Source organism: Ictalurus furcatus, chromosome 10 (assembly GCF_023375685.1).
Source record: "Ictalurus furcatus strain D&B chromosome 10, Billie_1.0, whole genome shotgun sequence".
NCBI lineage: Eukaryota > Metazoa > Chordata > Actinopteri > Siluriformes > Ictaluridae > Ictalurus > Ictalurus furcatus.
In genome coordinates this window covers 29,776,008-29,791,007 of record NC_071264.1, presented here as the reverse complement: position 1 = coordinate 29,791,007, position 15,000 = coordinate 29,776,008, and the positions used below count along the sequence as shown (strand labels likewise).

The window sequence follows — 15,000 nt, the reverse complement described above, 5'->3', positions numbered from 1 at the left end:
GGGAAAGTGGGAAGGAAAGACAGAGAGACAGATAGATAGATAGATAGATAGATAGATAGATGGGCTGGGGGGAGAGAGACAGAGAGACAGATGGGGAAAGTGGGAAGGAAAGACAGAGAGACAGATAGAGGGGTGGAGGGAGAAAGACAGAGAGTCAAAGGGGGATTTATCCAGGTAGAGAGAAAGAATGACATACAGTCAGACAGACTGAAAGAAGGATACAGGCAGACAGAGAGACAGACAGACAGTCAGACAGACAGACAGGTAGGTGGAAAGTGGAAAGGAGTGAGAGACATACAGACAGACAGTCAGATAGGGGGGTTGAGGTAGGTAGAGAGACAGCGTGACAGTCAGACAGACCAACAGATGGATGCAGGCAGACAGTCAGACAGACAGTCAGACAGAAAGACCGGCAGATTGATATAGGGAGAGGGGGACTGATGTAGGAAGACAGATATCTAGACAGACAGGGGGATTGAGGTAGGAAGAGAGACAAAGAGACATACAGATAGACAGGGGAATAGGAGGAGGGCCAGACAGACAGACATACAGATGGGGATTGATATAGAGAGAGAGCCGGAGAGACAGATGAGGAACAGTGGGAGAGAGAGTTAGAGACAGACAGACAGTCAGACAGACAGACAGACAGACATACAGGGGGATTGAAGTAAGGAGAGAGACAGAGCGAAATGCAGACAGACAGATAAGGGGATTGATGTAGAGAGATAGACAGTGCTATGTATGGAGAGACAGATGGGGAACAGTGGGACTGAGAGAGAGAGAGAGACAGACAGACAGGGGAGCAGACAGAATTAGAGGGGGACAGACAGACAGATAGTCAGACAGAGAAATGGAAGGAGATAGATACATAAATAGATAGATAGATAGATAGACTGACATGTGGCAGTCAGACAGACAGATAAACAGTCAGACACAGAGAGATGGGAGACTGAGAGAGGGAGAGAGACAGACAGGCAGTCAGAAATATAGATATATAGATGGATAGACAGACAGTGTGTGTGTGTAATAGTGATGTGACATTTCTCAGTGATGATAATTTCATGGTTGAGGTGGGAGGGGGGAGGAAACCGGAGAACCCAGAGGAAACCCACATGGACAAAATCTTCCGGAGAGACGGGAACCCGAGTTCAGGACCGAACCCCAGACCCTGGAGCTGTGACCTGGCACACTGCCCCTGTGATCAGGGTAAAGCGTGTACCGACAGGCTCACACGGCTTTGTGACGGAAATGCGAACGCCTCCACACTCCACGCGCTGGTGCTGCGCCAGAGGAACCGCAGCGAGCCGGATGTGAACAGCATTAACACCGCATACGCAGGAGATGTGCGATATTACACTCGCATTACGCGCAGGATGATAATATTATACAGCCCCGAGAAAATCCACTTACTGTTAGAGGAGCCATTCTTTAAACAATGAGCCACAGACAACAGCGTCCAATTCACACACACACACACACACACACACACACACACACACACACACACAAAGGGTGAAAAAGAGAAGGAGAGAATAAAAGACAAACAGGAGGGAGGGAAAATATGTGTGTGTGTATGTGTGTGTGTGTGTGTGTGTGTGTGTGCTAACACTCTGTTCCCACAGGGGAGTCGTGTGTCACACTGTCCTGCTACCCACAATCCTGCTGACTAAACACATCAGTGTTCTTCCTTATGCATGGATGTCACATGATACACACACACACACACACACACACACACACACACACACACACACACACACACACACACTAGAGATTTCAAATTCCCTTTGTTTTGTCAGGCTGCTTTTATATGTAACCAAGGTTATTATGGTTCATCTGTCATCACCCCCCCCCCCCCCCCCCCACACACACACACACACACAGAGAGAGAAAATGAATCACGATCCACATCATATCCGCTCAGGCGATGCTCCTGTGGAACGGACAACAAAGAAAGGGTGCCAATACTTTGTGCGCGCGCAGCCGCTTCCCCGGCGGCGAGCGTTTCTCTCCGAGGGGCGATGTAAAGTCTTAATGAGGTCTCGGCTAAAACGGAGGTCAGACGGCGGCTCTATAGCCATTTAACCTCGCGCCCCTCGTCACGAAGCGATCCGCGGTGATAAAAAGCGGCTCTGTTTATAGAAAACGCCGGAATCGTGACCCGCTATAAAGAACCATTTGGATTCGGTGTCAGTGCCGCGTGTCCAAATGGCTGCAATCTCGTTCCGAGGGAAAAAGGTATTAACCTGTAGGTGAGTCATAAGTCTTCCGATTAGACGTAGCTTCAAAGGTAGGAATTAAACGCTCGGCCTGACCTTTTCTCTTCCAGATTCTCGCCACGCCAAACTTCTGGCCACGGAGACGCCATCGATTATTAAGATGAATATGTTTTTGTGGAAATTTTCTGCCTTCAGATTGAAGATGAGTCTGTTTCTCATTACAGCGCCGAAGCGCCACTTAATCACACTCCAGATTAAACGCGTTTCTCCGATAATGAAAGTGCAGGAAATTAGCAGTGATCATATTATACAAATGTAACAAACACTGCGCGCGCGCGTGTGTGTGTGTGTGCGTGTGTGTGTTACAGTAAAATACTGAGTGACGTGATGAGGCGGAGCTACCGTTACTACCCCGAAGATTATCTTCCCATAACAGCACGTCCCCAAGCGTTTTATTCCTCTCACACCACAGCGATTTACCACATCACACCTCTTTTTTATTTACTAAAGAATGTGCGTTATACTTTTATCCATTTATAGCTACATTTAATGTCGCGGAATACAAGCGCGTTCCCGTTCTCGCTTACGTTACGGCAGCTATGAACGGCCGTTCTCTCACCAGCCAAAAACCACAACGAAACGACAACAAAAACGGCAGCTTGTTACGCGCGTTACTCTCGCCGCCGTCCTGAAGACGTCGCGGATCTTAGAGTCACGGCTTTACCTCCGACTGTCACACAGCGCTGGCACCGGAGACTCCTTCCTTACACGTGACAGAACATCTCCCCACAGATCAACGATCACAAACATTTGAAAAGCCGTTCGTGATCAGCGGGGGTTACAAGTCGCACTGAATGAGCCGTTACTATAGAAACGATAGCGTTTGAGATTAGAACGCTGGCGCTAATGTAAACCTGCGACTTGCGGCCGCACTACCGTCGGAGCCGCTGGCATTTCCGGTCCACTAATCTGATTGGACGAGCGGCGTTCCGGGAGCGTTTATGACGTCTCGCCGTGCGTATCGCTCCGCTCGCCGTTGTCCGGCGTGTAAAATTCCACCTCTAGGAACAGTCCTAATGAAACGGTTACTACAGGGGAGTTAGCGGCATCGTCAGCATCATCGTGGCAAACGGAACGTTTCTCATGAACGCGACTTCTGACTTAAAATATAAATAAAGCCGGCCAGACGAAGACGGAAAGGACGAAGGGAGGCTCATTTGAGCGGGTGCACCTTTCACAGGAATGTACACATCACCGTGAGATAGCTGGCTGACGCGCTCTCGGTGAGTGTGGGTTCTCCGGGATGTCTTTCTGCTCACGGAGCAAAACGAAACAAATTGTTTTGGCCACGACGTGTCCGAAATGTCGCGTACTCCGTATCCGTTTCTTATTCATTAAGCTGTTGTATAACAGTGATCGTGCTACGATACGCTCTTGCTGGCGCGATATCGCTTAATCCTTAATTAACCTCCGCCTTACGCTCACATAGAGAACAGAAGATCACTGAACCGTCGTACAATCCGCACGAGATGTGTACAAACGTCTCCTTCTACGCTCTAAAGTTTACAACATGGCCGAACTTCTCTTCCGGGTGGCCAGGAAGAAACTTTCCTAGCAAGTGAAATCAATCAGATGCTTATTTGGCAATTCTGCGTTTCCTGTCCACTCACCCCCAGCTTCCTGCTCCGCATCCGCACGTAGCCCTGCTTGACGATGTCGTTGAAGTTGGAGGCCATGTCTGAGGCACCTGGGAGCTCCTGGAGCTGATGGATGCTGGCATCCAGCCTTTTCTGTTCCGACCAAACACCTCCTTCCGGTCTCTCACTTTCTTCTTCTTCTCCTCGTCTGTCTTCCTGCTTGGCTCGTCGCTCGCTTCTCGCTCTCTCAGACGTGTCAGACGAAGCCGTCAGTTCGGCCGAGCTTCCGAGTCTCTCATCGCTCCGGCATGATCTCTGCAAAAGAACAGCGGAGGGGATTAAAAAAAAAAAAAAAAAAAAAAGCAGGACATGTATTATTGATGCTCGATCTGTGGAGAACGGAGGTGGCCCGAGCTGTGCAGGCACGCAACATTACCATAGATTATTTATCGACTCGCCAGATGCTGCGTTTCAGAGCGCACCATGTGACTTCACTCATCTGACTACTAGCCTTGACTTTTATAGCTTACAGGAATTCAGCCTGGACCATTAATATGACAGGGTTAAATCAAGCGCAGCGAGCCTTTTCTTACTCAAACCATAAAGACCCGATCCGGCAAATCTTCAATACAGACAGTAAAAAAAAGAATTTCCTCGTTAATCAACAGTCACACTAACGGAAAAAACGACGTTTGAGACAGAGCGGCCTGAGAATATACGACTTATTAATGATACAATACTCGAGGTAATGTTGGAGAGGGATTTTTACGTGATCATATAATAAAACCGAACGAACTTCGGACGCTGTGATGTCATCACGGGCGGGGCAACCACAGAAACATGCCCTCTTATAGAGGTGGCAGCGGGACATAAGATGTAGGATGACGTTTAGGGATGCCAACATTTTAGAAACAGCCCCTGTGATCAAAGGCGTTGAGTTCCACTCATAAAAACTTACACTGACAACCCGGTTACTAGGAAACGTTACTCCTCCCACTAAAAATCCGCAGGAAAACTCAAAATAATCATTTCTTAGCAAGTGAAAAATATTTCAAATATTTCCGAATGTTTCGAATATTTCTTGTTATGGATTTATTCTAAATAAAACAGAACATTATTCTGCCTGTTTGTTCACGTTGAATACACAAGCTTCCATTTTTTTTTCTTATCCTACGCTGCAAAACATTACGTCTCAGCGACCGCAAATACCTCGCACGTAGTCCGATCTGTTTAGAATTTCAAACGATATGCTTACGGCAAAGCACGTATACGATTATTAAACCTATCTCTAGGCATTTTCACTCGTTTCAAGCTTGCAATAGTCTTCTTCTATCGGCAAATAATATCGCTGTAGCATTTATCTCTTGAAATGAAGCCCAGTGATCTGCCGATAGAATGAGAACTTTCAAACTAGTGAAAGCGTTCGCACATAGGGTTAATAATCGGATATCTGGTTTACCGTGACATAATAATATGAAATATTCCAAACATTCGGGCTATATTCGACGGGGACATTTTCACTTGCTGACATGACGTTGCTATTTCTAGAAATTAAAAACTTTAAATGAAAAAAAAAAAAAAAAAAGTCCTGCCAACAGAAGAGGAATATTTATAGAACAAGAACGTCTTAAAAAAAAAAAAAAAAAAAAAAAAAATGATCGTAATCTTAAACTAGGAATTTCTAGATAAACCTGACTCGTACATCATTGGAGACATTTTCACTCGCTAGGATGTCATCCTTCGCAGTGACGTCATTACAAAAACGTCCCCCTAGTGCACCGCAAACTTCTCAAAGCGGACGAGAAGAGCCGACGGTTGTTGTTGTACTCCAAATACAGTCACGAGGGTCTTCTTTCTTCTCTCTCTGGTTGTTTAAGTGCACGTGAGAGTGTTTGTGACCGATAAACAAGCAATCAAATAAGCCCCGCCCCTTAATCCATGGTGCCACGATGGGGACTCGCAGACAGACGCGCTGGCGCTTGAGCGCGGCTTTTGATCTAGACACCGACGCGATCGCATTCGGGTCGTAAAGTTGTAAAGGTTTACGTCTCGTCGTTGTTAAATCGCATCGTTTCACTACAGAGCTCTCCAGACAATCCTCCAATCTTCTGCGTCATAATAAAGCGTCTTCGAAGAAGGTCCCTGATGCTGAATCATGAGATCATCATCATTTTTCCTGAACGCCATCCTGCCAGAACGTTTCCACGAGAAGAGCTCGAGAGCAGTGGGATGGTGCTGACGGCAGCGGAACGCACACATTAAAGCTCATTAGCCGGGACAGAGCGGGGTTAATTGTTCTCAGCACTGTTGGTTTTAAAAAGTTGCTCGCTGAATAAAGAGAGGAGGACGATAACACACACACAAACACACACACACTCACACACACTCAGGATTAGTAAAGTGCAAGTGTATACTGCTGTTATCACTCACAAAACACACACAGGACATGGTGAAGTGAAGCACGGCGACAAAATCCAAAGTGCCCAGAAAGATGGAGGCTGACTGGAAGCAAATGCAGAGACGATTAGCATCGATAATAGCTCACAGCTCATTAATTCATACTGAAAATGATTTAGAAGCGATTAGCATACACGCAACAAGCGTCATCTGCACCAAAAGACTCCAAAAATATCAGTCACGAGTTCTGTAATCACTAAAAGATTAAGAAAAAAAGAAAAGACGAAACGGTTATAAATGCGGTTTAAAGGTGTCGAGTGACATACGCTAACGCCCGCTCGTTTCAAAAGGCTAGCTGAAACGATGGTGCAATGAAGTGACCGCAGGAGATGATAAAGCAATAATTCAGCTATTAGTCCTCAGAAACATCTCAATATCTAACGTCTAAACCCATTGAATGACCACCTCGCTACATGTTTCCCACACAGAAATGGAGACCAGATGGCTAATAATTAAAGTTTCGGTTCATGCTAACTAGTGTAAGAAATTTATTTTGACATTTATTTTAAATTACACAGCTTTCATTCGATTTCAGCGCTAGTCTCATTATTTATGTACATATTTCAATATATTACATTTAACTACATTTCGGTATTTCAGTTCATGCTAGTTCACTAGCCATCTGAGCTAATATTAGCTAATATTAACGTAGTGGTTATTGTTATTTAATCTCAGGCTTTGTCTAGCTGAAGTAGCTAACTTTGACATGCTAGCTAACATCAAACAGTAGCTAAATTAGCTTGATTGCCTACCAAGCTAACTAAACTGAACTGAAATACCAATTTGTGATTAGCTATATTAGCTATGTTAGCTACCACTGCTTGAGCTGTAGAGGTAGTTAACGCTAACGTTACGGTAAAGTATGCTAGTGAAAATGAACAGTGTGACATTTTTGAAAGGTGTGCTGTCACATTACGTTATCATACTTCAAATTGAAATCAGTTTTTGGTGTGTGCGTTAACTAGCTAACGTCAGCTGGCTTAGCAGGGCCGATGCTAGCAGGAGCTTATTCCGTCCATTCTGGACCTTCTGCAAAATGTCAGCTGAGATGAGTACATTTATGTAAATTGTACAGAAGATATGTTCACCATTTAGGGAACGCTGTTGCTAGGCAACTGGAAACATGTGATCCAGAGAACAAGCTAGCGAATGATTTAGATTAGCAGTTTAGCCTTTAGATCTTTTATATAAACAATGTAAAGACACAGTGAAAGCGGAAGCAAGACAGAAGCACGTTGTTAACTTACTGATAAAATCTCTGTGCGACTAAAACGACTGTAAATACACTCGGCGTCTCCCGCTAACGCAATTCCCATACGTTCTTCCATACTGACAAAACATCAACGCTGCGTCATGACCGCATCTAAACGCAGCAAAAACGTTCGACTTACACGTGACTCGAAAACTAGCAGAGCGCGACACAGCGCTAATCTCGATATAATGAGAGTTTATCTTCACGTAAATAAAACCGGTCAATACAACATCAGAGACGCAAGATTAGCGGGATTAACGCGACTTCATTTTTTTCTTTTAAAAATCGAAAAACTCAATAAAAATGCAGAGATTTCTCTTTCATTTGTGAAGGGATTTAACGTGTTTCCGATGATCTGTTTTTAAACACTGATTTAATGGAACGTGTGATTGCTGGTAGTCATCTACCCATGAAAGAAGGTTCTAGCGGTGTTTCAGATCACTAACAAGAAAATATGTAATGGAAACCATCAAGCCAATTCACATTATGTGATGGAAACCGTTCGATTTGGTTCTCCGAAACTCCACAAAACCAGATTTCTTTCATTTCCAGCTGTGTACAAGGCAAAAACTAGCTCAGTTCATGTTCACCAGGAACACAAAGCTAATCAATAAATCACTTATAAAAAAAAAAATAAAATGAAAAAATCCTAGTCCTGTGAGTGAGCATCTAAAGCAGCTTGTTAAGATGCAGGCTGCACTCCTGAGGAGGAGAATCAAGCAGGAACAAGCCTCGAACATCTGTTTTCACTGTTAAGTGCTGCTATTGACTGAGAGCTGAGAGCAGAGCGCAGACAGGAGCTGTCTCTGCTAACTCCCAGACTGATGACAGGCCTGTGCCGCCTCGTCGCCGCGACTTTACTACACCACAAACTGTTTCCCTCCATTATTTCATTATTTCAAGGAACAGTCGGATCTTCAGGACGAGCAGTACCTCAGAGTACTTTCAAAATGATTCACTCAGCTTGCTTTTATTTCCACGCCAGCTTATTATTATTCTTATTATTATTATTACGATTATTATTATTATTACAATTATCATCAAACCTTCGTTAAGGAGCCGAGTTACAGCGAGGAAAATCCCATCGCCTATATACGTAGACGCAGCACGTCATGAATAAAGAAAAGGATAGAACTCTTTTCTCCGCAGGTTCCTCCGAGAAACACACGAGAGACTTACAGTTTATTTTACGCCTGTACAAACTAACGTATGGCGTTGTTTAAAAAATGGGTTTTTTAAAAAAATTTCTTTCTTTTTTTACAAAATAAAGCCGATGGAGATTTTTTAAAGATGCAGCGTTACCATGGGAACTGCAGCAAGTCCCAAGAGCTGAGATTGGGAAGTCATGTTGCAAGGCACCGGAATTAAAACAAGCCAAATGCATTACAGAATTAAATACTGCATGGTTTGCAAAGTGATGAACGTTGCATTAAAAAAAAAAAAAAATCAAAAAAAAAAATCTCTCAGCTCGTTCAAAGTCGAGCGTTTACATTTACTACAGATTTCTTTGTATGTGTCAGGCAACGCAAACTAACCTGTCCACGTCATATTTCAAAAACTAGCCAATCTGTAAGACTCTCCTGGGTTTATTTAACCTATTTATTTATTTATTAATGCATCTTTTTTTTTTTTTTTTTTAGAAATGTAGACGATGTAAGTGTGAATCATTTCCTGTTTTCCCTTCAGAGATCGAGACATCCTCGTGGTTTCAGCAGATGCTTTTACTGGAGAACGAGGCTTCGGGCAGCACATGAACTCCTGACCTGGTCTTTCTGCACAGGATGAAAACCAAAAACAAAAAAACCCCTGAATATATTTAATATCTGACTTATCTGAGTTAGAGTACAGGAAGTCAATACTTTTTTCCCACGGGCTTGTGAGTGTTCAGATTATCTAAATATCATAAATTCATGATCGGATTCGGACCGGGGCCGCGTTCATATATCAATGATTATTAATAATAATTGTGCATGCGAAAGTGGGGTTTCTTTTGGTGCTGAACGGTTACCTGAAGAGTCCAGTTTAATTAAGATAAAATTAATAATAAATAAAAATAAATAAAGTGTTCTTCGGGGTCTGTGCAGAACCTCTACAACAAAGAGTCTTGTAATCAGAAAGGGTTCCATGTAGATAGAACCTCTCTGAGACGCAAAGAATACTTAACTAGCGTTTCTTTGTGAGTTTGTGATGTTTGGGCTATGACGAGGGTTGCCAGATCTGTGCACGGAAACAAGTCTAACTGACAAGAAAGGAATAAATACCGAGTTACTAGAGTTACTGTTGCCACACTGAAGCGGATTATTTTCCTATAACAGCACTCGTCAAGTGTTTATTCCTCTTATACCACAGCTTTTTGCCAACCATTACAACGATTTTTTATTTATTAAAGAACGAGACATACTTTTTATCCGTTTCTAGCTCCATTTAATGTTGTGGAACGTCCATGCAGCTTGTTCCAGGTTACTGAGGAACCGCAGAGTGTAAACTCCTCCATCCAGAAGACGTCGTTAACCGTAAAGTTACAGCTTTACCTCTGACGGCTGTTAGAGCTGCTGTTATAGAAAATTAACCAACACCTTCCGACCAATCAGAATCCAGAATGTGGTATAAGCATTGTTAAAGCAAGTAATTTCCCTGAAGGGTTTCATCAAGGTGCTAAAATAATCTTGCATTATTGTCGTGATTAAAGAATATGTACGGTAACGAGTAAACACACTCAAACAGTGATCCACAGAGCTCATGTTTAGAGCAGGATCAGGAGGGGCGCATATGCATAATTTAATATATGTAATAAATCTAATGTATGCAAAACGCCTCTAAACCTCACGACTAATATCTCCACGTTTATTTCTGTGTGCTGACGTTTCAGTTTTGCGCAACTGTCCCTCTAATGTATACGTATGGAGAAAAGAAAAAGCACTTTAACATAATACACAGGTTGAATATCAGAGAATATTCACAGAATTACTGTGACAGAGTGACAGAGACAGCGTGAGAGAATTATGGTGTGACAGAGTGACAGAATGACAGTGAGACAGTGACAGAATGGCAGTGAGAGAGTGACAGTGAGAGTGACAGAATGACAGTGAGAGAGTGACAGAATGGCAGTGAGAGAGTGACAGTGAGAGTGACAGAATGACAGTGAGAGAGTGACAGTGAGAGTGACAGAATGACAGTGAGAGAGTGACAGTGAGAGAGTGACAGAATGACAGTGAGAGTGACAGAATGACAGTGACAGGGAGAGAGTGACAGGGAGAGAGTGAGTGACAGAATGACAGTGAGAGAGTGACAGTGAGAGAGTGACAGAATGACAGTGAGAGAGTGACAGGGAGAGAGTGACAGAATGACAGTGAGAGAGTGACAGTGAGAGAGTGACAGAATGACAGTGAGAGAGTGACAGGGAGAGAGTGACAGAATGACAGTGAGATAGTGACAGAATGACAGTGAGAGAGTGACAGGGAGAGAGTGACAGGGAGAGAGTGAGAGAGTGACAGGGAGAGAGTGACAGAATGACAGTGAGAGAGTAACAGTGAGAGAGTGACAGGGAGAGAGTGACAGAATGACAGTGAGAGAGTGACAGTGAGAGAGTGATAGGGAGAGAGTGACAGAATGGCATTGAGAGAGTGACAGGGAGAGAGTGACAGTGAGAGAGTGACAGAATGACATTGAGAGAGTGACAGGGAGAGAGTGACAGTGAGAGAGTGACAGAATGACAGTGAGAGAGTGACAGGGAGAGAGTGACAGGGAGAGAGTGAGAGAGTGACAGTGAGAGAGTGACAGAATGACAGTGAGAGAGTGACAGTGAGAGAGTGACAGAATGACAGTGAGAGAGTGACAGTGAGAAAGTGACAGAATGACAGTGAGAGAGTAACAGTGAGAGAGTGACAGGGAGAGAGTGACAGAATGACAGTGAGAGAGTGATAGGGAGAGAGTGACAGAATGACATTGAGAGAGTGACAGGGAGAGAGTGACAGAATGACAGTGAGAGAGTGACAGGGAGAGAGTGACAGGGAGAGAGTGACAGAATGACAGTGAGAGAGTGACAGTGAGAGAGTGACAGAATGACATTGAGAGAGTGACAGTGAGAGAGTGACAGAATGACATTGAGAGTGACAGTGAGAGAGTGACAGAATGACATTGAGAGAGTGACAGTGAGAGAGTGACAGAATGACATTGAGAGAATGACAGTGAGAGAGTGACAGTGAGAGAATGACAGTGAGAGAGTGACAGGGAGAGAGTGACAGGGAGAGAGTGACAGAATGATAGTGAGAGAGTGACAATGAGAGAGTGACAGAATGACATTGAGAGAGTGACAGTGAGAGAGTGAGAGAGTGACAGTGACAGAGTAGTCTTATTTAGTTCTATATAGTTTCGAGTAGTTCTGTGTTGTTTTATGTAGCAGCATGGTCCTGGAGAAACAGTGTTTTGTTCCACCGTGTACTGTACCAGCTGTATACGGCTGAAGTGATACGGTTGACTTGACTTGACTTGACGTGAGTGACAGAAGGACGTGTGACGGAATGAGACAGAGACCGATGCTCTCCTGGGAGAAGACTTAGGAGGGAAAGACCAGCGTACGAGTCACAGCTGACGGATGATTGTCAGCTTCAGGTCGATTTAATGAGCTGTCTCACTTGTATTCTCTCCAGAGAGGTGAAAGTAAAAGAGCATTGATCAGGAATGGGGACAAAGGCTGGGCTTCTGAGTGCCAAAGCTCGGTTTCATTACTTCACTCTTATATCGATGATTGCCAACAAGAACATTCTAGCGCGCAGAGAAGGAAAAAAAGAACTTTTACTACAAAACCCCCAGCGTATGCGGTCATACAAGACGGCGAATTTTCTTTCTCAAGAAGTGACCAAGCAACAGTTAAAAACAGCGAGGCAGCTCTAATGAGTAACACTCCTTAATGATTAGGAAATCCCTCCAATTTGTTTTAGAACCAACGAGACCCCCAGCGTCCCGCCTTCCTGTCGTAAACTGTTAACAGAAACAAATACGTCTTTCACGTTCTCGGTCCTTTCCCCTTCGGTGTTCATCTTTTCCACCGGGCAAATTTCATTCTTGTTTCCGCACGAGACAAGAACTTTGTGGAGACGGTACATCTTCAAAAAAAACACTAGGCATTAAGAAGAAATAACGAGAAACAATTCGTTTGTACTGCACATTTACCCAGATAACACACACACTCTTACAAAAAAAAAACAAAAAAAAACGGGTTCTTCAGGGGTTCTTTGGATTATTAAGCCATGTGTAAAGTTGCTAGGACTCGCATTCCTCCGGGGGTCTTAACTGTAATTCACTTTAGATGATTGTTCATTTGCTCGAGGTTAAAAAACGCTTAATTATCCACTGAACCCTTGAAGAACCCCTTGAAGAACAGTTGAAGACCATTTTTTCCTTCTAAAAAAAAAAATTGTACCAAGGCAGTTTATCTAAATGTTAAACTCCTGACAGGTTCCAGATATTAACAAGAAAATAACGAGCAATATTTTTTCCCCCTGCACACGTACGGTCTTACCAATAAAGGTTCTTCAAAGGTTCTTTAAGGGTTCTGTGGAGAATTAAGGATTCTTCGTTTCTAAGAGAGGATCCTACTGATTTTACTCCAGCTTGATCCTCTCTTCTCCTCTTTTTCTGCTCCCTCTATTCTACACGCAGCCACTTCCCCTTCACTGCTCCTAAACATCCACCATTTTATGAGGTTCCGGGGGAAAACCAAGCCGTTCCTCGAGAGTCTGGGAGGTATTATACGCCACGCATTACCCACAGGAAGAGGCTTCCTCTCAGATTTCCCCTCTCTGCCACCCTGGGGCTGACAGCTGGCTGGCACACACGGGGCAACCGGCAGCTGGCACGCAAGAGCAGCGGGCCAAGAACAAAACCGCAGAAAAGCCATCAAAGAATCGAGCACACGAGGAAATAGATGGAGGAGATGAAATGGAGAAAAGCGGTAATGGCGACAATTATCTCAGGATAGCTCGCGCACTCGCTCGCTCACTCACTGGGTTTCCCATCTGTGTCGATTACTTATACGTTTTCAATCGTTGAAGGAACACGCCAACATTTTACACCCTAATCGCGCTGATTACCGCCGACGAGAATTTAGACTCGTTTCCCTGCGCTTATCTGTAGAACACTTCCAGTAGAAGTCCAAGGGCACGTATACATTACGTGTCTATAAAACACAAACGTAAACCTGCAGCCGTTCCTCAGGAACAACGAAGACAGACGTGAAAAATAAAAAAGCTCCGATGGACGTTCATGCAATTTTACAACAGTAAGAAAGTAGTTCCGGTTCACTTTCCTGAAGGTTCTGTGGTATCCATACGCCACCGGAGACGCACAACTCCCGAGTGCATTCCTCCCTCGGAAAAAGTAGTTCCATCCCAGAAAGGCGAGATTCGACACGTCTACAGCGTCACTTATACGCGGACACCGAAACCACAGGCAAAAAGTTCAACCCTTAAAGTTCTGCCCTTCCAAAAACAGGCAGAAATGATTTCTCTCACAGGACAGAGGTTACAAACCCTAGTGACATCGAGAGAGTCGTTAATACATGATAATATATTTTCATTTTAAAAATCCTGTACGCCGAAGAGGACCAAAAAAACAAAACAAACGAGGAGGATAAAGATCACGGGGTGAGGGCACATCGCCTCTTCGTTCTCCGTGCAGATCGCTCTCGTGTAGCAGAAATGTAAATCGCGATAATCTACGGACGAATAAAAGCTTGGAGAAACGGTGTGGCGTCTGATCGAATGCTCAGTTAGCCATAGCACATTGGTTTTGGCATATCGGAGTACATCTGAGCCGCCATTAATTAGAATATCGACTGTGGGGCTGCATCTCGGCTCCGAGGCTTCGACGTCGATAAACGATTCAATACGCGACGGAGAAAAAATCCCAGAGGAGCCTCCAGAGCTCTGTCATGTGACCTGCACACTGCGAATAAACATGCGAACGAGAGGAAGGAAGAGAAGAAGGAAGGAAAGAAAGAAGGAAAGACAGCCTCTGTAAATGAAAGAATGAAGGAAAGAGAGAAAGAAAGAAAGCCTCTACAAATGAAAAAAAAGAAGGAAGAAAAGAAGGAAAGAGAGAAAGAAGGAAAGCCTATATAAATAAATTTAAAAAAAAGAAAGCCTCTACAAATGAAAAAAGAAGGAAAGAAAGGAAGAAGGAAAGACAGCCTCTATGAATGATAGAATGAAAGAAAGAGAGAAAGAAAGAAAGGCCTCTACAAATGAAAAAAGAAGGAAGAAAAGAAGGAAAGAGAGAAAGAAAGAAAGCCTGTATAAATAAATTAAAAAAAGCCTCTACAAATGAAAAAAGAAGGAAAGAAAGAAAGAAGGAAAGACAGCCTCTATGAATGAATGAAAGAAAGAGAGAAAGAAAGAAAGCCTCTACAAATGAAAAAAAGAAGGAAGAAAAGAAG

At 43.8% G+C, this 15,000-nt stretch overlaps 1 protein-coding gene across 3 annotated transcripts in view; it reads right to left on the bottom strand.

Moving 5' to 3' along the window:
- Positions 1–15,000, bottom strand: part of dok4 (docking protein 4) — a 30,525-nt gene that overhangs the window by 12,710 nt on the left and 2,815 nt on the right. Inside the window, exons 1-2 of one of the 3 annotated variants that reach the window (XM_053634714.1) lie at positions 5,559–5,643; positions 3,890–4,171 (exon numbers count right to left, since the gene is read on the bottom strand). In XM_053634714.1, coding sequence (XP_053490689.1) covers positions 3,890–3,955 — 66 coding nt within the window. In that variant the 5' untranslated portion in view covers positions 3,956–4,171; positions 5,559–5,643. Of the gene's footprint in view, positions 1–3,889; positions 4,172–4,292; positions 5,528–5,558; positions 5,644–15,000 lie in introns of those variants that run through there. The other 2 variants (XM_053634711.1, XM_053634713.1) reach the window with 2 other exon arrangements.